Below are 20,618 nucleotides of genomic sequence, written 5' to 3' on the forward strand. Positions count from 1 at the left end.
ATCCTTGTCTTAACCCACTGGGGCAGCTGTATAAGTACTGTAGACTCTGGGCGGCTCATAAACAACAGACATTTATTTCTCACAGTTCTGGAGGCTGGAGGCCCACGGTCAGGCCTTGGGCCTGATAGAGTCCACGTCTGGTGAGGACCGGCTTCCTCATCCATAGACGGTGTCCTCAGATGGTGAAGGGGTCCGTGGTGTCTTTTACGAGGGCACGAAGCCCATCACGAGGCTCCACTCGTGACCTGACCACCTCCCAAAGGCCCCGCCTCCTGACACCATTGCACTGGCGGTTAGGATTCCAACCCTGAATTGGGAGGGTGTGGGCGGGACACAAACTGCTGCTCTGTCGTCACCCGTATAAAGAAACGGGCGTCACTTCAGTCTCTTCCGGCTGTTGTCGACGTCTTGGCAGAGTCGCCGTGATGCAGCCGAGGGCTCTTTTGGAGGTTGTTATCTGTTCATCGCGGGAGCCCGGGTGGTGGTGGTAGCGTCAGATGAGCCTGGGTTTGGATCCCAGCCCGCCATGAGGCTGTGTGACCTTGGGGAGGTTTCTTGGGTTCTCTGAGGCTTAGAATCGCTAGGTGCAAAGGAGGAATAGCACACGTACTTGTCAGGATCGTTGTGGTGACGAGAGAGATGCTTGAGGCGGGTCTCACAGTAGCCAGCTGTGAAGGAGAGCTCTGCTCATCACCGTCGTGGTGGCGCGAGGAGAGTCCCGCTCATGTTAGGCCTGCAATCTCTGTCAGCCTGGCCGGACATCCGGGTCCCCCGAGTTCCCCGTGCAGGTCTCAGTCCTCGGCCTTACCTGGAACCAGAATATTTCGCAGTAGGGCCAGGCGGCAGGAGTTTTGAGCCATCCCTGAGCGGTGTTAGCAGGTAGCTAAGACCCTTTTCAGAGAGCAGGACACAGTGGGCCCAAGGCCACCGCGCTGTCCAGCAGTGGGTGCCCGGGCGGTGCCCCTGGGGTGGCCGCAAGACAGGGACAGACGGCTTTGGAGTTGGCAGAGATCCGTCTGATTCCCGACTGTGCCCTCACCAGCTGTGTGCCCTCAGCTATGGGTACGTGGCCGCACCAACTGTACCACGTGATAATATCCAATCGTGTTCTCGCCAGGGAAGTCTGGGAAGCGGTTGATACTTAAGAACTTTGGTTTTGCTGTTTGTAAAATGTTAATAATGCCATGATACAAACGGAGAAGAACCGGCAGGTCTGTCGTACGGGTTAAAAGAGAGGCTGTGGGCAGGACCTGGCCCAGCTGCTCACCCACGTCCCCTCGTGATAGCATCCCACATGCGTTCTAAGCGTGTTGCCCGCTGAATATGCATTCATGCTGGTTGTTTTTAAACCTCTTGTCTTAATGGAAGTATGCCTTGTATTTAGATAAAGCTATTTTAAATACATCTTTTTTATAATACTATTTGGATCTATATCATCATGCATTTAGCAAGTAGCCGTCTTTCCTAGATCCTTTTGAAAGCAGGTGGGTTATAAATGATAAATCTTCAGTGCCTAGCAGAATCTGATACAGAGAAGGCATTCAGGTATGTAATGACCTGTGTGCTAGTCACATAAGACGGCATCCCATTTTGCCTCGATGTGAATCCTCATTACAGAAAAATTGAATTCTTGACCTCCAGGTGCCTGTGTAGTGGCGCTGGGTGCGACTGCAGCTGTCGCCGGAGCTGCGTCCCCTGCCGCCCCGCCGCTGCGGGCACTGGTGCTCAGACCCAGCGGGAGCTCGTTCCTCAGCGTGGACACCGGGTTTCAGGGCCCTTGTCCTGGTCGAAGCTGGAGCTGCGGAATCTCGGGAGCTCGAGCAGAAGCCGAAGTTCAAGCCTGTTTTCCCTCCTGATCAGAGAGCCGAGGGCTGCCTCCCCGCGTGTGGAGAGGTTCAGCAGCCGTGGCTGCTTCCCCTGCTCTCCGGCCTGGCCTGTAGCCCTAGGAGATGGGATGGGCTTTCTCCGCGTCCCTCTTGCTTAGTTGAGGCAGAAACAGACACACGTGGTCCAGTGGCCAACAGCCTGGTAGGTCACAGCAGGACGGGGATGTGGGCTCTGCCTCCCAGGCGTCCTGTGCCTGCATTTTGTCCTCTTTCCATTCCCGCCCCCCCTGGGTCCTGTTTCGCCCCTGCCCCCATCACCTTCCTCCTTGGCAAACCCTGGGGCACCTTAAATTCAGTACGGATGGCCAGATGGCAAGAGCTGTGATAAAGCCTGAGTCGGAATTAATAACCTTTAGGAAATGTTCCTGAAGAGGTTCAGCCGGAGGTGATTGCTGCGGCCCCGTCGTAGGGGAAGAGATTTTCTCTTGACTGTGTTTTCGGTCCCCCGGAACTTTTAACTTTCCAAATCACAGCCCTCCGTACCTGATTCCCCACCACGTGTTAGTGGCAAAATAGCATCTTTAATATAAGGGGTCATCATTTTGTATCCCTTTGCATTTAAAGAAGGGCTTTGCGTCTCTCACCATCTTTCAAGTGCTTTATGTGACACGATAACCACCGCTCGGCACGGTCCTGGGCCGTTTCCGCCTACTGGCCCTGGCCTCGACCTGTGGGTGCGGCGCTGGGCCGGACGCACGAGGAAGACCGCTGCCCAGGGAAGCAGGTACAGACCCTAGTGGAGAAGGCGGGCGAGTTAAAGTGAGGGAGGGTGTGGTTTTGGTTGGGGCAGGAGAGGGGAGAGCGTGCGTGTGTGTGTGTGTGTGCCACACGTGTGCACTGTGCAGAGATCTGGGAGAGTCCCGCTCCAGGGGCTGCCGTGGGCCTGACACAGGCAGTGTCCGCACGTCCAGGTGCAGACAACGCAGAGGCCAGGCTGGCCGTGCCGGGAGTGGGAAGTAGCCGGGCTACCTTGTGAGGTGCGAGGCTGGCGGGGTGGGTCCTGGAGGGCCCTGCAGGCCCAGCTCTAGGGACGGTGGGACGTGTGGCCAAGGGCAGGGGAGGGGCGGCTCGCCCATCCATCCTTTCCACAGGTGTGTATCCAGCTGCTGCGTGCACAGCACGTGCGGGGCTTGAGGGAGCACAGGTCCTTGCAGCCTGCCCCCGGGGACGGGCCTGTGCCTCTGGGGGCCGGGGCTGTGGGGCAGGGGTGGGGCAGAGCAGGGGGCGGAGTGCGGCGGCCGCGGGAGGACTCGGGGGCTGTCCTGCGAGAGCTGCTGGCACTGCCAGCTGGGGGTTCTGGATGCCCGCGATGCCTGGTGTCCGAGGAGCAGCGACACGGGTGCTGCTGGTGGAGATGGGGCGCCTGGGCGCCTGGGAGATGAGCGGTTCGGGTTCAGTGCTGGACGGGAAGTGTGCCCAGTGGGGCTGCGGGAGGACAGACGGGCTGCCTGTGAAAACTGGGGGTGGTTGCCACCGCTGCGGGTCCAGGGCCGAGGCCCGGGCCTTGGGTTGGGGACAGGCCCTGGGCCTGCAGCGCCTGCCGGCCGGGGATACAGGAGCTGAGGCGGCAGCGAGGGCGGGGAGCTCGCCGGCTGGTTCCCGTGCCCCCGTTGCCAAGTCCAAGCTTGCTCTGCTCGCCACACCACAGGCTGAGAAGTGCGGTACCGGGGCAGGGAATAACGGCTTTATTCGGAAAGCCGGTGAACCGGGAGGGCGGTGGGCTCCTACCCCAGAGATCCATCTTGCCTGCGTTAGAATTCAGGCTCCTTTTATACTACAAGAGAGGGAGTAGAGTCGCACACTTCCTGGTCCGCATCGGCCTCCGGAGGGGAGGTGTTACTTTCTCGCTCCTGCCGTCACTCACAGGGGGGCCTGCTCAGGATGCTTCCTGGTCCTGTCTCCCCTCCCAGCCGGCCCTGTTCCAGGAGAGAGCAGGTGGGCAGCTAACACTGCAGAAGCGGAGCGGTGTGTGAGAGGCGTGGGTTTGGAGGGCTGCCTTGAATCAGGGGAGACGGTGGGTGCGGAGGGGCCGGGGGAAGCCCCGTGACCACAGCAGGGCGGCTGCCCTCCCGTCTGCGGGCCGGGACGCGGCGGCCTGGGGGATGTCAGCCTGCGCGGAGGGTGGCGCCGAGGTGACGCCACGCTCTGTGAATTTTGGAGAGCGTCCCCACCCGCCACCCCTTTGCCACTCGTCCTGTGAGAGGAGGGCCAGCTGAAGGCCCTGGACCCTCCTCTGAGAAGCCCCTCGCCATAGACGTTCCGTATGCACAGGACCCCGCGTTGTGTGTGTTGAGTGAGATGTGTCTGCTTTTAGAGGTCGGGCTCCCAAGGTGGGTGTGTGTCCGCCATCCTGCAGCATCTGACCCTGTCTTCAGTGGAAGCTTTTCTCTGAGATGGTGAAGGATCGGTCCTGTCCACTGGGATCTGCGCCTTGGGACTCGAGTCAAGTGTCTGCCACCCCGGCACTGGCTGATGGGTCCAGGAGCGACCCTTGAGGAGCCCGAGGGAGGGAGGGGAGGGGAGGCGGGTCCTGTTGCCCAGCGATGACTCCAGTCAGCACGTGTTCTTCCGAGGACCACAGCAGCGGCCTGGCTTGGTAATTGTCTTGTTTTTTAGAGCAGTATTCCTGCACCATTAATGACTGTAATTTGCTCGATACTGCCAGTCAGAGGAGCAAAAGAACTTTCCAAACACCCTAGCAGACCAATGATGGAAAACCTTTTTTCAGCTGTAACATCTGGTGTTTCATGGTCATCTGTCTGTTTATCCTATGGTGACTTTTGGAGGAGTTGGGTAACTTTCATGAAAATTTCTGAAACTACTAAAGGGTCCCCAAGTTGCTTCAGATTCAGTGATTGAATTCCTTTTCTGTTTTGGGGTGAGCTAGTGGTCTGTAGTTGAGAGGACCTCCGTGTCCCTTAGTTGGAGTAGAAGAGTATTTGGAAAAGAACGTCCCTGGTTTCCACTGACGGAAGCGGGTCACGCGTGGCCTGCTTCTCCTGCGGACTTCCTAACCCCAGCACCGGCTCCTCCCTGTCCACACTCACCTCCCAAGATCCTCTCTCTGACCCACAGTGCAGGTGGTGGGGGGACAGCCCCAGCGTGTTAGAAAGCCTGGGTGGGGTCGCTGCTGGTCTTCTAGGAGCCAGCGAGGTCCTGTCCTTAAACCTCACAGACTGTGTGTCCAGGGTTTCACAGGAACAGCTCCTGGGGAAAGAGACAACAGTCTCAGTAGTGGCCCTGAGGGTGCAGCTGATGTCGTGGAGCGTCAAGGCTGGGGCGGGTGGATACAGCCGGCGTGAGCAGAGTCAGGGAGGAGACGGAGTGGAGCTGGTCCCTGTGGGAAGGGCCTTCCTGGTCTTCTTTTCCTCTTAGGAAGCCAGAGCGCCTGGCTGAGGATGGGCACACGGTGAATGGGTGGGTGGATTGCACGCTGGACGGGCACCAGAGCACACGTCCGCCCGTCTGGTCCATCCACCCAGCAAGTACTGTCGAGCACGTGCCATGTGCCGGGCAAGTCTCTGGTGTTGGCAAGACAAGCGTTACCTAGACGCCCCGCCCACGTGGAGCTCCGTTGCATGGAAGCAGCTCTGTATCTCCTCAGCAGGCCCAGTGCCTGGCGTCGGGAGCTTTGTTTTGGAGCCAGGCCTGCGGTCCGTCTGTCCCTCCCTGCTGCCGTGTCCTCGGCCATGTCCTGGGCTTTGGTTTCCTCTCTGCATGTGAGATGGGTGACCCCCCGTGGGGCTGCTGGGCACACGGACGTGGTGCCTGTGCCCTGCGAGGGGCCCTGGGGGCCGTGAGGCGATGCAGAGCACCCCTGCCCTGCAGAGCACACTGCCTTCTCTGTGCGCTGACGAACGGGCCTCCCACTCTGTGAGGTGAAAGTACAAGACCTCTCGGAGGACACGCCTGGAAGCTTGACAGCCACGGCAGCTCCAGACCTGAGCTCCAGACTCTCACCTGGTGATCCCACGTTCCCAGGACACCCCCGGCGGGAAGGCCTCCTAGACCATCCCCACCCCGTGCGCCTGTCCTGGGGCTTTCTGAGATCCAGCTCTGCCCTGGAGGTGAGCGGAAACTGTGTCAGGTGAGGTGTTTGCAGGGTCAGTGGTGCACGTGGGCTTCACACACAGGTGCACCCGGTGACAGCAGTTATGACGTGCCCTTGAGGTTCGCCTGGAGCTTCTGGAGGGTGGAGCTGGGGTCCTCACGAGGCCTGTCTGCTCCCACGTGCGGTGACACTGGCCCTTGGCCGGGAGCACTGAGCAGTAGCAGCAGCTGCAACATCTGCGTGGCCTCGACGCGGCTGGTGGGCTTTCTGGTGCCAGGGCGCCGGGTCCAAGGGCGAGATTGCTGAGAGCGGGTGCACCTCTCGGTCATTTTCAGTGGTGGTATGAAGTGTCTCTTGTATGTAACCACTTCTCCTCTGGTGGACATTGATTTTCAATGATTTTCTCTTATAAACAAAGCTGTATTGAAAATCTGTACATACTCATCTTTTGTTCTTGTTTGAGCTTTTCTTCTGGAAGAAGTGCTGGGTTGCTGGGTATTTTCCCACAGCCTTCACAGCCCCTTGGTGCCTCCATGGCTGAATCGCAGGGGCTCCTGCCCTCCAGTCCCGCTGCATCCCCCGCCCCCTTTGCTGCCTTCCTCTCCCTCCCTCCTGCTGCCTGTGCGCCTGTGCTCCGGTGAATGTCCCTGCAGGGTGGCTGGGCCCTGCTCCCGTCTGCTCACCCTGCCGCCGATGCCCAGGGAAGCCACCACCTGAGTGTCGCCTGCAGTACAGGGGACAGAGCTCCCGCCCAGAGGTGACAGGCGTCGCTTTTACTCACCGCTCGTGGTGGCTCCCCCAGCCATGAAGGATGCTCCAGGGAAGGAACCAGGTTGCCATGTGCAGCACTGATTGAAGATGCCACACGCCGAGGAGTGGGGGAAGGGGAAGCCGGGAAACCGAGGAGGAGGAGGAGGGGGGGGGGAGAGGAGGGGAGGGGGAAGAGGACGGGGTGGAGGAAGGGGGCAGGCAGGGCAGGTAGGAGCTGTGGCGGATGAGCGACCCTCGGGCACGGGGCGGCGAGGCGGAGGGAGAGCGGGGGCTGACGCGGGAGCGTGCAGACCCGTTGCCCAAGACCGTGTCGGTGGCCTGGGGTTGGTCAGCTCTAGCCGTTTGTTTCCCTGTCGCGTTACCCCTCGTCCAGCAGCTGGGTTGTGGGGCGCCGGTCAGGTGCCAGGAGGGAACGTTATCGGGGGTCGACCGCGTACACACCCGCCACCCGCCCGCTTCCCAGCCCTCCCTTTCAGGAGCTTTCCAGCAAACGAAAATGGCACAGTTAGACCAACTTCAGCCGCCTTCGGGATTTGTAAAGATCTGAGTGCTTGGAGATTGTCCCGTGGAAAGTGCTGTAAATGTGGAAGATGTTGTCAAGCCTCCCGAGCAGCTTTTGTGTGTGTGTGTTTCGTGGAAGGATCCAGAATTTCCAAATAGTGGCCAGCTTATTTAAAAAAGATTGATGGTCAGGCAGATGTGTTTTAAATGAGTCTTTTACTTTTGTGTTTCAGAATCCCCCGCGTCACTTCCTGCATTTTGAGCCATTTTAAGTAGGATAAAGAGAGGAAAGAGGAGGGAGCGTTTGCAATACGAAAAAGGAAAGAGGATTATCCTTCGCGCTCGTTGCTAGTCGGCAGGGATTGTTTCCTAAGAGCGCATCTGAGATGCTTCCTTCTCTCTGCTCTGCACTTTATCCGGTGGGTGAGGGATGCTGTGCTCGGTAGCCAGGCCGCCAGAGAAGCCTGCTTCTCAGTGGGGAGGAGCAGGCTGCGGAGCTGGCTCTGGCCCGCCACCCCGGGAGCGGTAATGGGCGCCAGCTGGGCTCCCGCGCCTGCGGAGGGGCACACGCTTCGGCGGCCGTTCCCCAGGCCACGGCATCGCGCAGCCAGCTGGCCCTGTCCCTAGCCCGTCAGAGCGCACCCCGGCCGGGAGCCTGCGCCGCAGCGCGACCCCCCGTAGGCTCTGACGGCAGAGCGTTTGCAGTCGGGGGTCAAGGTTAAACCCGAGGACCCCCTGTGCCGGCAGTTCTTAGGGCGCTGGCCCAGGCACACAGCCACAGCTTTGGGGCGCGTGGTCCCTGGAAGGAGCTGAGTCTGTACAAGTCGGGTTTCCGAGACGGGCAGACTCTCCGTGGTTTGAAGCTGGCCCGCTGGAGGGAGAGCCGGGGCCCTTTTAGAGGTGGGCAGGGAGAGGCCTCTGCAGGAGCAGCCCGGCCGAGCCGCAGGGTCGCCGGTCAGGGAGGGGGTCCTGGCTGACCTGCTCCCTGCTGGGCGCCGGTGCGCGGTCTGTGGGCAGGGGCTGCAGGGCGAGAGGCAGGTGGCCTGGGCGCGTTCCTGTGGTCACTCGGAGGAGGCTGGCGGCGGTGGCCCCAGCGCCGCCCACAGGGCCTGCCAGAGAGACTGGGGGAGTCTGGACAGCGCTGGGACCACGGGTGTGAATGTCTCTGGCGGTCTCAGGCGTAATGGGGCGGGTGGTCCCAGCAGAGCCGGGAGGGCAGGGCTGTGCTGGAGCTCTGGGGCGAGGGCCGGGAGAGGGAACCTGCATCTCTGTGCTCACTTGGCTCCGTCCTGGCCGCTGCACGGGCCGCACAGGGGCCCGAGGGAGGAGCCAGAAGGCTGGCCTGGGCGCGAGGCCTTCCGGAGCTGGGTGGACCGCCGGGGCTCTGGGCTCTGGGCTCTGGGCTGGGAGGCCATGGAAGGGTCATTGCCAGGCGGAGACAGCAGGGCCGCAGCAGGACGAGGGTTCTGGCCCACTCAGGGTCGAGCTCCCTGGACACCCCGGCACCGCGCCACTCACAGGACCCCTTGCAGAAGCCTTCCCCCTTCAGCGCCCCCAGACCCCCACCCGGGCAGGCCGACAGGAGGGTGCCCGAGGAGCTGCGTGTCTGTCGCAGAGCAGGCTGTGGCTGGCGCCTAGGGAGCTGAGGTGGGGCCACGGTAGTAACCCTTCCAGCTTCGTGGGCCATGCGGACCCTTTCTCAGTCTCTTCCTGTCTCCCTTTGTGTCCCTTTTAAAATGCAAACCCATCCTCAGCTCGTGGGCCGTGCAGAGACGGGTGGCGGGCCCGACTGGGCCGGCGGACAGGGCGTGCACACCCCCGAGGAGGTTCCGGTGGGTTCAGGACCTGAGAGCAGGCGCGGCCATGCCGGGGCCGGGAGCCGTTGTCTCTGTTGGAGATGGGGCCTGGCTGCTGGTGACCCTTCCCAGCTGCTCTTGTGAGCAGAAACCCTCCGTCGATACCCGAGTCTGCAGCCGAGGGTGCGTCGTCTTGCCTCCGTGACGGCAGCGCACCGGAATCGCGGCTACACCTGCCCGATGAGCTTTGTGACAATCCACTGCCACCGTCCTGGAATCTGCTGCCTCCTCACAGGTGCCCTGTGGGTTTGGTGCGGACGGGAGCACGCTCAGTGTGCCGGCTCTTTCCCAAGGTCAGGGCCATCTGGGCTCTCCGACGCTCGTGTGCGATGCTGCCTCTGGCTCCTGTTTTGATGGGTGGCGACGTCTCACTACTGGCTTCGCTGCCCCTGGGGTGGGTGCTGTGTGGGGGTCCTGCCCCCTGCCTTCCCCAGTACACCTTCAGGAGCTGGGCCCGCTGGCCCTTCACGGGGGGGCCTCGGCTGCCACCCTGTAGGTCTGACGGCTAGACGGGGGGGGTGTGTGTGTGCTGAGCCCGGGGGCTCCGTCAGCTCTCACAGGGCCCTCTCCTCGTGGCGCAGCTGTCCCGGAAAGCGCCTGGCTTCTTTGGGGGAAGGCTTTGAGGAAAACTTACAGTATATTCACGTGGCAGTGCTATCGGGTATTTCCCCAGGGGGACCTGGGTTTCCCTAAAAGCAGGGGCCCTGGTCTGTGAACTGTCTCAGGAACCGAGTGAGAGGCTGTGACTCTTCACCGTGGGGACTCAGGGCAGGCTCCACCCAGACCCGAGTCTGCTGGTCACACAGGTCAGGGGCGCTTGAGGACCCGCCCAGATCTCCTCTCTCTTTTCTCTGAGGCCAGAGCCCCCGGGCTAGCGTGCCTCCTTCCCGGGCCCACCCCGTCTGTGGAGCTCACGGCCGGCCCCCCACCCCATCCTGTCCCTGCGGTGGTTTCTCCCGTGCAGGAGCTCCTGCACTAGTGCTGGGTGAGGCACCCCTCTCTCCTTTGTTCCTCGCTGCAGGCTCCTTCCTGCGCCGGGCGGTGTAGTTCACGCAGGACGCTCTCCCCAAGCGCCTGTAGAAGGCTGAGGTGGTTACAGGCGGGCCTTGGGGCGCGTCTCCGGGCTCACTGGCGGGCAAGCCGAGTTACGCCTGGTCGGGCGGTTGCTTGGTTGCTTTGTGGAGCTGGATTCTGCCTCATTCACCCTGCTCAGCCTGTGTCAGACTCGGAGCCGGCTGAAGTCTCTAAAGATAGCCTGGGATTCTGAGCTGCAGCACCTGCGGCGGCCCCTCCCCTCCAGCGGGGGGTCAGACTGTGTCCCCAGCCAGGCGCCGCCGGCCCTTCAGCCGAGCCGAGCGGCGTGGCCGCTGAGGCTGACAAAGGCTCTGGTCTCCTCTGAGTCCCGTGGGCCCTGGACTCGACGCCCCTGCAGCAGGTCCGCACACCGCGTGGGCACGCTCGGTATGCCTTTTCCACTCGTGTGCCCGGTTCTCTTTTTATCTCACTAAGCGCCTTTAGCTCGTGGGTTACCTGTGAAAGATAGACTGGCACCAAGTTGGCCTTTGAGGCATGGCTCGTATTTTCCCTGTCAGAGCGGTGGGCTGTTCTGGACCCAGGAGGCTTCGTCTTATTTCTGACTCTGGTGCTTGTGAGCTGTGTGAGCCAGGGGAGGGCAGTTCGGTCCTGGAGGCCTCGGTCTCCTCACCTGTAGGACGCAGAGGCATGGTGCGGAGTTCCCTTGCCTCGGATGTCCTGTGGTCTGAACCTGCTGTGTGAAGGCTGCGCTTGTTCGGAGGCAGGCCCTGCCCTCCGGGGGCTCCTGCTCACTGGAGCAGTAGTTCGGGCAGTGACATTGCAGGTCCTAACTTCAGGATAGCTTTGAAAACAGAGATAAAAGAAGAACGCCTCAGTGGTTATTACAGCATTTTCCTTCTAAAGATAGGGTTTTCCTTCTTAAAACCACCTTAGTTTCTTTGATAGCTGGTGGATGTGTGTTGAATGCTGTTGAGATTCATATAGATATGGAAATCCTTAGAGTTTCAGAGCCAATTTGCATGTCTCGGCGGGTATACCTCCAGCGTTTCTCATTTAGTACTGTTTACCTTCCATTTCATCTGCCTCTGAGCATTTGGAGAGTTTCTGACAATGCCTACCGTATTCCTAGGACCAAAGGCACACTCTGATGCAGTGTGTTTTGCAGGTTTACCCATTTCTAGGCTAGGTGACGTTGGCAGGCACCTCCCGTGGGCACCGAACTCGGTAACTTTCTGTCCTTCCTCAGGATAACTTCTAGCGTGTACATTTTCCAGTGAGGGGCTTCAGACTCCCCTGTACCTTGCACTGATTGAATTCCTACTTTCGGCCAGGCGCTTGTGTCCCGATTCAGAACCGCCAGCCTCCACCCGGTATCTGGAGCAGATCCTCCACACTTCTCATCTGTCTTCAAGGCCCCTCCTGGTCTGGTCCTCAGAGGGCTTCAAACCTCATTTCTCCCAGCTTTAATTCACCTTTACCGTATCCTAAGCAGAACCGTTGGCCATTCTCCATCCTCCGAGGTCCCTGGGCCCTTAATCCTGCTTCAGAACGCCTCTGTGTCCATTTCCATGTGCCCACACCCTCCTTGGGGCTGAGGTCAAGTAGCTCCTGTTCCCAGCACCTTTTCCTTTGGTCCTCCCCGCTCAGGGAAGGCGTCTCCTTCCTTTAGCACCTCACCTGGATCTCTCAAAGCACTTGCCGATCTTGACCTTGTATTACTTAACCGTTTGATCGTGTTTTGCGTCCTCTTGGGCAGCGTCTGTGTCGGACTCTGCTCCATGCCTCAGAGTCTTCCGGTCTTTCTCTTCTGGGCTTCTCACCGGTTGGCCTCCGGCCTCGGGTGCACACAGAGAGGAGGGGCAGGGCGGCTCTCGCAGCTCTGTGTGTCGCCCCCCGCCCGCCACCGCCATCATTTTCCCAGCCGCCCTGAGTGCAGCTGCTTTGTAGCCACTGCCCATAGTGGGCTGTGCCTGCCCAAGCCCACCCTTTTGTAAACCCGCGCAGGCTCTTTCTCCCCCTGCAGCCAGTTGGCCATCGGTGTGGGTGCAGACGGGCGCTGGTGGGGGAATGTGTGTTCTGGGGTCTGTGCCCCCTGAGCCTGCCTGGCTCTGTGCCCGGGTGGGTACGACTAACCTCTAGCAGGAGTGACGTTCGGTCAGCTGGTGTCCTGCGGTCCATCCGTCGGGGCCCAGAAACACGGTCGGGGCAGTTTTTCAAAAGGCATGTGACGCGCTGGAAGCCTGGGGTCCCTCCGTGAAGCCGATGCTTTACCGTTTCTGCCACCGTCTTCCACACCAGCAGGCCCCCCAAACGTGCGTCCCAGCCCAACCTTGCTGAGAGCCCTCTGGCCCTTAACCCCACCGGCAGGCGGCCGGCCACCATGTCCCCTCGTGGCTGGGCGGGCCCAGCGTTCCCAGGCGTGGAGGGTGGAGCGAGCCGGGTAGCAGCGCAGCTCTGGCGAAGCACAGCCAGGTTCCTCCTCACAGAGGCGCAGGCGGTTCCCAGGCCTCCTTGTTCTCTGGGGCAGGAGAGAACGTTTGGGGGCAGCGTCCGCAGGTCCTGTCCCTGAGGCCGAGGGAATCTGTGAGCAGGTAGGGCTCCCCTGTCGCTGGGCTGATGGCCGTCCGTGCTCGCCCGCCAGCGCCCACGGGCTTTCTGCAGAGGCCAGAGAGCGGATTAACCAGGGCCCCGGCGCTCCACGCCCTGGTCCTTAAAGTCGGCGCACGTCTCTGCCCCCCTTTGATGGGGTGGGAGGACTTTCTGAGGCTTCCACCCCCTCACCGCACAGGCCACGGGGCGGTGGGTGTTCTACCCACTGCCATGTCAGGCCCATGGAAATGACATATGTCCGGATGGGTCTTCAGGCCCACTGGGTCTGCTGTGACCTGGCTTTGTCCATTTATTGCCTGGCCCCCAAATGTCCCCAGTCTAACGGGGACATGGGACGCTTTGGGTTCAGTGGACCTTGAACTGCCAGGGTGTGGCCCTGTGCCCGGTGTGGGATCACCAAGTTAGCAGCACGAGGTCCCTGGGCGAAGACTTGCGGAATCGTCTCAGTACACACCTGCCCTGGTGTTGCGGGGTTCTGAGTGCTGGGCATCCGGCCATGTTTCCGACAGTGGGTCCCGTGTCTGAAACTGGCTGAGACCAGGCCTGGGTAAAGGATCACGGCTTGTAGTGACGGGGTTACTCCCCTCGGCCTCCTGCTTCGCTCACTCTTGTTTGCTTCTGCAGTTGTGTGGACTCCTGTCTGCGTGTACGGGCAGCCGGGGCTGGTCGGGGGGCCATCTGCTCTGCTCCTTGCAGCACCGTCTCCTGTCGTCTGTCGGCCAGTTGGCTTCCTTGGCTGGTAACCTGGCCTGTCGGTCATTAGGCTAATTGCTGGCCCCCGGCTTCTGGCAGTTACATACATACCATCACCAGGCCCCTCTTGCTTGGGGGCCAGGTTTAACTGCTGGAGTCAGAGAGCGGCCACAAAGCCTGTTACCAACAGGCCACGCGTCGTGACAGCCTCTCCTGAGAGTGGAATTGCTGGTCACCTGGTATGTGGATGTCCAACCGCCAAAGCGTTTGAACTATTTTACGCTCTTTCCAACAATCCTTTGAGGGATCTGGTTGCTCCACATTTTTGCCAGTACTTGGTGGTGTTGACCTTTTTTACATGAAATTTTAGCCGTTCTGGCAGGTATGTAGTGTGTCTCATTTTGGTTTTGTTTTGCATTTCTCCGGTCACTGTTGACGTTGAGCATCTTTTCTGGTGCTTATTGACTGTTCATGTGTTTTCTTGTGTGAGATATCTGATTCAGTCCTCTGCCCGCTTTTAAAAACTGGGTTATTTGTCTTTATCATTAAGTTGTCGGAGTTCTTTATATATTCTGGATACAAGCCCTTTATCTGGATACAGACATATGTATTCTGAATATTTTCTCCAAGTTTTGCTTCATTTTTAAAGTAGTGTGTTTCCAAGAGCAGCAGTTTTTTGTTTGTTTGTTTGTTTTTCGGTACGCGGGCCTCTCACTGCTGTGGCCTCTCCCGTTGCGGAGCACAGGCTCCGGACGCGCAGGCCCAGCGGCCACGGCTCATGGGCCCAGCCGCTCCGCGGCACGTGGGATCTTCCCGGACTGGGGCACGAACCCGCGTCCCCTGCATCGGCAGGCGGACTCTCAACCACTGCGCCACCAGGGAAGCCCCAGCAGTGTTTAATTTTGATGAAGTCCAGTGTCTTTTGGTGAACAGTTCTCAATTATAAAGTAGTCTGTTATCGGTCTTCTCCTTTGTGATTAGTGGTTCTTCTGCCCTGATTAAGAAAGCTTTGCTTACTGAAGAGTTATGAGGATATTCTACTATATTTTCTAGAAAAGATTTGTATGATTTTATCTTTATCATTTTGATCTTCAGTGTATCTGGAGGTAGATAGTTTTTGGGTGTGTTGTGAGGTAGAATGCAGCTCGTTTTTTTCATGTGGATATATTGATAAAATTGATCCAGCATCGTTTATTGAAAAGACCATCCTTTGTCCACTCCAGTAAATGGCATTTTGTTGTAAATCAGGCGACCATCTCTGTAAGGTCTATTTCTGGATTCCATTTTCTTTCTCTGGGCTATTTGTCTATCTGTGTATCAGCAGTAAATTAATATCAGATTGTAAACCATCCAGTTTTGTTCTTCTGCATGACTGTCTTGGCCATCTGGGCGGTTCACGTTTCTGTGTAAGTTTTAGGACTTCAGAATCAGGTTGTTGGTTTCTACCAAAAAAAGAAAATAAAAAGCCATCTAGAACTTTGGGGTTCAAGGGCTCTTTACAGTAGTGAAGCTTCCCATCCTTGAACATGGTATGCCCCTCCATTTACTGAGGCCTTTGCTTTCTCTCAGCAGTATTTTTCATTTGGCACCTCTTTAGTTTGAGATATTATTGGATATTTCATTTTTTAATTTGATTGTTAATAGTTTTTCAAATTTTGTCTTAAAAATTTTTGTTGTTAGTCTATAGATATCAATCGAATTTTATATATCACCCTTGTGTCTAGCAATTTTGCTAAATTCCCTGTTTTATTTCTAATGTCTATATGTGTAAATTCTCTTAAGTTTTCTATACATATAATCATTAGCAAGTAACAGTATTTTTATTCTTTTCATGTTCTCTTATCTTTATTTTTTTTCTTGCCATACTGAAGTAGTTAGGACCTCTGGTGTAACGTTAGCTACAGGTGGTAGCACAGAGCATTCTCGTCTCATTCCTCTTCTCAAGAGGAAAGCATTTAACTGTTCACCCCCTGGCAGTTATGTTTGCTGGGTGAGCAGGCAGCTACAGGAGGAGTTACTTTCCTGAAACATGCACAGAATTCTTAGAAGAAAGAGCCGTTCAGTGGGAAATCCGCCACGAGTTGCTTCTCCTGTGCACTAGTTTCCTGCACACTAGCTGCTTCCCGCACACTAGTTGCTTCCCGCACAGTGGCTGTTTTTGCTGTGTCATCTTCTGTCATGTTGTGCACTGCAGCCACAGTTCAGTTCTGTTATCAGTCCCATCACTTTTCAGATTAGAAATTTCTTTTTCTGTCATTTAGGGAGATGAGTATAATCTGTGCCTCTGCTGGGTGAATGTTTCGGGCATTTGCTTATTCTTTCCAGCTGAAAGTTGCCAACTCTGTCTTCAGTTAGTTGTTCTCCTGTTTCAGGAGTTCTACTGTCAATCCCATGGGCTCTACAGCAAGACTGTGGAACTGAAAATCTCAGCCAAAAAATCAGTTTCAGTTTCAGTAGACAGAAGCTGTCGTGAACTACTTTTTCATGGTTAAAGGTGGACGTGTTAACATTAAATTTATATGTAATGTACCTGATTCTTTTTTCCTTAAGCTGCAATTCCTACTCCCTCGGACCCAGTGAAGTGTGTGGACTTAGCACTGAGATTGGGATCAGAAAGCCTTGGTTGAAATCCTGGTCCTTCTACTGACGATTTGATCATGGGTACTAATGGTATTACGATACTGGTACCTGGGGAGCCAGGCATTTTGCCCGTTGTGTGCACTACTGTATTTCTTGGTGCACTGGCTGGGGTTTAGATGGGAGGACCATGTATCTAATAAGAAGTGGGACGTTTTCAAATGTACTCTAAGGTCCTTTGTTTTTTTTTTTTTTTTTTTTCTTATCTCTTGGGGTATTTCTTCTTTTCCTACAATTCTTTCATATTCTTCACATGATACCAATTGACGATTTAATGCTGAAGCCTGTTCATTGTTTTATTATCATTTATTAAAGACCAGTTTTTAAAGGGGAAGGTGTTTAGCACCTATGCCGTTTAGAACTAAATGGAAAGCAAATTTTTTTTTTTTTTTTTTTTGATGGTACGCAGGCCTCCGGACGCGCAGGCTCAGCGGCCACGGCTCACGGGCCCAGCCGCTCCGCGGCACGTGGGATCTTCCTGGACCGGGGCACGAACCAGTGTCCCCTGCATCAGCAGGCGGACTCTCAACCACTGTGCCACCAGGGAAGCCCAGGAAAGCAAATTTTGAAAGGGTTTACATTTAGGAATTTATGACTCAGTTTTTAATCACGTAATGTTAAAAACCTGTTTCTTCTTTTTGGTCTTTTCATCTATTTTGTGTCTTACTGAAAAATTGTTTAAAAGAGAAAAGTTGTTTAGAGGGCAGAGACGGAGAGCCAGACAGGTGCCTGAAAAGAGGTGACCCGCCTCTCTGGTCTGTGCTCAGTGCCCCTGTCCGCAAAGTGGCTTCGCGCCACCATCGGGCGCCGGACTGCTCTCCACCAGGGCTCAGCCTGTGGCATCTGGCCCGCGCTCATCCCCGCAGCGGCCGGGGGCCTGCGCCGCCACTGACGCCGTATAGCACGTCTGCGTGAACGCGGCGCGCGCAGGATGCCCAGCCCCTGTGCAAGGTGCTCTCACAGAGCTCTCAGGGAAAACCCCTAGACCCCAGCTGCACCCGTGCTGACTCTGTCTTTAGCTGCGCCCCACCTCCATTTCACTCCCTTTTTTGAAGAACTGTTGAAGAAGGACAGGAGGAAATCGATTCTGAGGAAACTAAATTTTCTCCTAAAACAGGAGGATGTGTTGGAACAGGGCGGGGGCAGGGGCTGGAGCCGCCTGCCTGGTCGGCGTTTCGAGGGGCAGGGGTGCGGGCCCGGGGCTGCGCGCGCGGGCGCCGTCTGCAGGGCGGGCGGCCGCGCTCTGCTCACGTCTCCCTTGTCCCTCAGCTGCAGATGGCAAAGTCGTGACGTGCGCCGCGGTGTGGAGGATGCCAGCGGAGCTGGAGCCGGGCGGCCACGAGTCCCCGGAGGACGCAGCGAGCCCCGCACACGCCCTGGAGCTGCTCTGTCACCTGGGCCCCGCGGCCCACGGCAGCACCGCCTGGTAGGCTCCGCCCCCGCGTGCCCGGGCAGGCTTGGAGGCAGGTCCCCACCGCAGAGGCCTCTCTGCTCTTTGAGGAAGACGTGGCATGAATTGCTTGCTTCGCTCCCTCTTGAGTGCCCGTTGTTTCCCAGATGAGACACATCTATGGAGACCCTGCTTCACGCGTACTGAGGAAAGCTGTGTCCAGATCCTCTTCTTCTAAAGTCAGTCTTGCCGGGTACCTGCCGGGAGGATGGCAGTCAGGTGCCGTGCAGCACTTTAGCGCTGCACTGCTTTTTACCTCATAAAGACACCTTCACTCAGCAATCCTACGCATGAATTAACTTGTTACCTTGGGTTGAAGGCTTATGACGTCTTCTTCTGTGGACCAGGTGTGGACACCCCGTGTGCAGGTCGTGCTGTGCCCCCAGCCCCTCGAGGCTTCGTCCTGCAGTTATTTCCCCAAATGTCCTGTGCAGTCTCAGGAGGGAGAGATGCCACCACCATCCCTTGGGGCTCCCAGGCCCCTAGCTGCCCGCGTGCCCCCCGTGGTAAAGCACGGACCCTCCTCGCAGCACTCACGGCTCACATGTCGAGTCGCCGAAGCCTCTTGGCAAACTCAAGAAGCCGTGCTTTCTAGAAGGGACCGTGGGAATGTACTCTTGTCGTGGGTGTTTACAGTTGCAGCGGTAATTGTTTTACTTAACACGGTCACACTCCCACATGAGCGCGCGTGTGCGTGAGGAAGAGCCTCTGTGTAGTCACTTCTTAGTCGCCCCCACCAATTAAACAAATTGAATCCAGCAGGTACTTATTAAGCACCTGCTGCACACGCCTGCCAGGCTCCAGGGACCCAGGGTGATGGGTCAGGGGACCCGGCCTCGAGGAGTCACGATCTCTCGGGGAGGCCGTAGTGTAAACATGTAACTGAGACCCAGGGCAGGCGGGGACCACGCCGGAGTCGTTATGAACCGTGTGCCGTGGGCCCCCCGAGGAGAGAGTCCCTCGTGTTTAGTAGAGGCATTGATGACGGAGTCTCTTGAGGAGGTGACGTTTGGAGCGGGGACTTATCCCGGCCACCACCGCCAGCTGCGTTTGGAGGTGGGGAGCGCGGGCGGAGCAGAGCTGGGGGCCTCCGTCTGTCGGGCTGTGTGTGGCGGTGGTTATACCAGGCGCCAGGTCGGGCTCGTTGCTTTTTCCCAGGAGTCCGGCCATCTGCACAGAAGGGGTTGTCCTGCCCCCTGAGAAACCACCCACGGGTGCCGCACCGCGCTGCAAACCACACAGAGCTGCTTGGAGCCCACGTCTCAGGTGGCAGCCCTGCTTTCCCAGCAGACATTTGCACGTGTGTGTGTGGGTGCAAGAGTGTGTGCACATGTGTGCGTGCATGTGTGCGTGCACGTGTGTCTGTTCCAGGAGCTACCCCGGCACTGGGGAACGGGTGAGTGAGACAGTGCAGACCCGCAGTCATTTCGGGCGAGGCCGGCCTCTACAGGCAGCGTCCATGCCTTTGGCGAGTGCAGAGAGGGGTGAGCGCAGGGAGGGGCCTGCCCCCTGTGGACGAGGGGCTAAGGGAGGGGCCGTCATCTGCTCCCCGCTCCCCACCTGGGCCCAGTGCCCCATCAAACCTGCCGTCGGAGGGGGAGCAGGCCGCGCCTGCCCACGGGCACCGTCGGGAGGTGTTGTGGCACACCCGCGCTCTCGCCTGCGAAAGGGAGCGTGTTAGGAGCCAAGTGTCGATATTTAAACCCATCCTCCCCAGAGTCGCCTCGGAATGCGGTTGTTCCCAGTCCGCTGCTCTTGTTCAGAGTACTTCTTGAAGCCTTTTTTGTTATCCATTGCGTCTCTCTGTGTCTTTGACCTTTTCACCTGTGGCTGCAGGTGCGGTTGTGGCAGCAGCTCAGAGAGACCCTGCGTGCCCGCCTGTCGCCCCCGGCAGGGACCATGCACCACTGCCATCGAGGCAGCCCACAGCCCCACGCAGGTTCACGTGTTCCGCAGCCACGCCCGTGTGTGCCCTGAGCTCCCTGCATCTCATCACGCGTGTCAGTCTGTGTAGTCACCACCACGGTCGGGGCACAGAACCAGGATCGCTCGGGCCGCCCCCCCCCCCCGCCCCCCCCTGCCCTTCATCGCTGGCCGCTGTGAGCCGGCTTGCTGCCCGGTGCGCCGTCACTGGGAGAGCGTTCGGCACGTGGGGTCACGCCGTGTGCGTCTGATGGCGGCTTTCGCGTCGCCGTCCCTCCTTCCTTCTCAGTCTGAGCAGGACTCCGGGTGGGATGGACACAGTCCGTGTAAGGGTTCCCCTGTGGAGCGTGCGGGTCCCCGGCTTGGGGCTCTTGTGCGTAGAGAGCCTCTGAACGGTGCCCGGCGCACCCGGGTCCCCGCCCTCTGGCCCGGTGCCTGGAGGCAGCCGCCGGGCCGTGCGGCGCAGCGCTGAGCTTGGTGGAGACGGCCGCGCTCTGCTCCAGAGGGGTCGCGCCGGCCGTGTGTGCGGCTCCGGTCTCGGCATCCTCCCCAGCACGTGGGGCCGGCCTGCGCGTTCTCGTAAGCATCCTCAGCGGCATCAAAGCTTCATTGTCAGATAGGGGTATGAGTTTTGGAAATGTAAGTCTGGTGGATCCGTGGAGGTGAAGGACACTCTCTGTGGTCAGACACGAGGCAGTCGGTGTTTTGTGTTCACTTGCTTGCTTTCCTCTTTGGCTTATCATTTGTGCCGAGAGCAGTTCCAGGAGAGGGGCTCCCAGATGCTCGGAGCATCGGCCGCTGCTGGCCAGAAGGGGGTGTCCCAGCGCCCTGGAGTCGTGGCTGCGCTGAGAGGCAGAGGCGTGGGGCTCCCGTCCCCAGGGCTCCTCGGCGCCTCCTGTTCCGGAGCGGCGGGCGCACGGGGCGGACGGCTCCCGCGTCTGCGTCGCAGCAAGCAGGGTCCTCTAGCGCGCGACGGGTCTCTTGGGCTCACCTTCCCCGAGGTGGCCGTAGGGTCACTGGAAAGTCACCTGTTGCTGTAGATCAGGTCTCCATTCCTGAAAAGGAGGTGGCATTTCTCATTGTGCTGAGGGCAGGGTCTCTGGCGTGTGGTACTTTGCGTGGCAGTCAGTGAGGCAGTGAAGGGGCTGGTGTAACGTACCCCGCAGACCTTCCGGGCCCGACTCCCCGGTTTCGCCCTGTGGGGG

At 58.4% G+C, this 20,618-nt stretch overlaps 1 protein-coding gene across 12 annotated transcripts in view; it reads left to right on the forward strand.

Moving 5' to 3' along the window:
• The window catches only part of EIPR1 (EARP complex and GARP complex interacting protein 1), a 445,878-nt gene that overhangs the window by 33,860 nt on the left and 391,400 nt on the right, over positions 1-20,618 (forward strand). For 11 of the 12 annotated variants that reach the window (XM_059078265.2, XM_067008228.1, XM_067008229.1 and 8 more), the window contains one exon: positions 17,310-17,466. The exons of the other annotated variant lie outside the window; for it this stretch is intronic. In XM_059078265.2, coding sequence (XP_058934248.1) covers positions 17,310-17,466 — 157 coding nt within the window. The remainder of the gene's footprint in view (positions 1-17,309; positions 17,467-20,618) is intronic. 12 annotated transcript variants of the gene reach the window in all.

This window comes from Kogia breviceps, chromosome 11 (genome assembly GCF_026419965.1).
Source record: "Kogia breviceps isolate mKogBre1 chromosome 11, mKogBre1 haplotype 1, whole genome shotgun sequence".
Lineage (NCBI taxonomy): Eukaryota > Metazoa > Chordata > Mammalia > Artiodactyla > Physeteridae > Kogia > Kogia breviceps.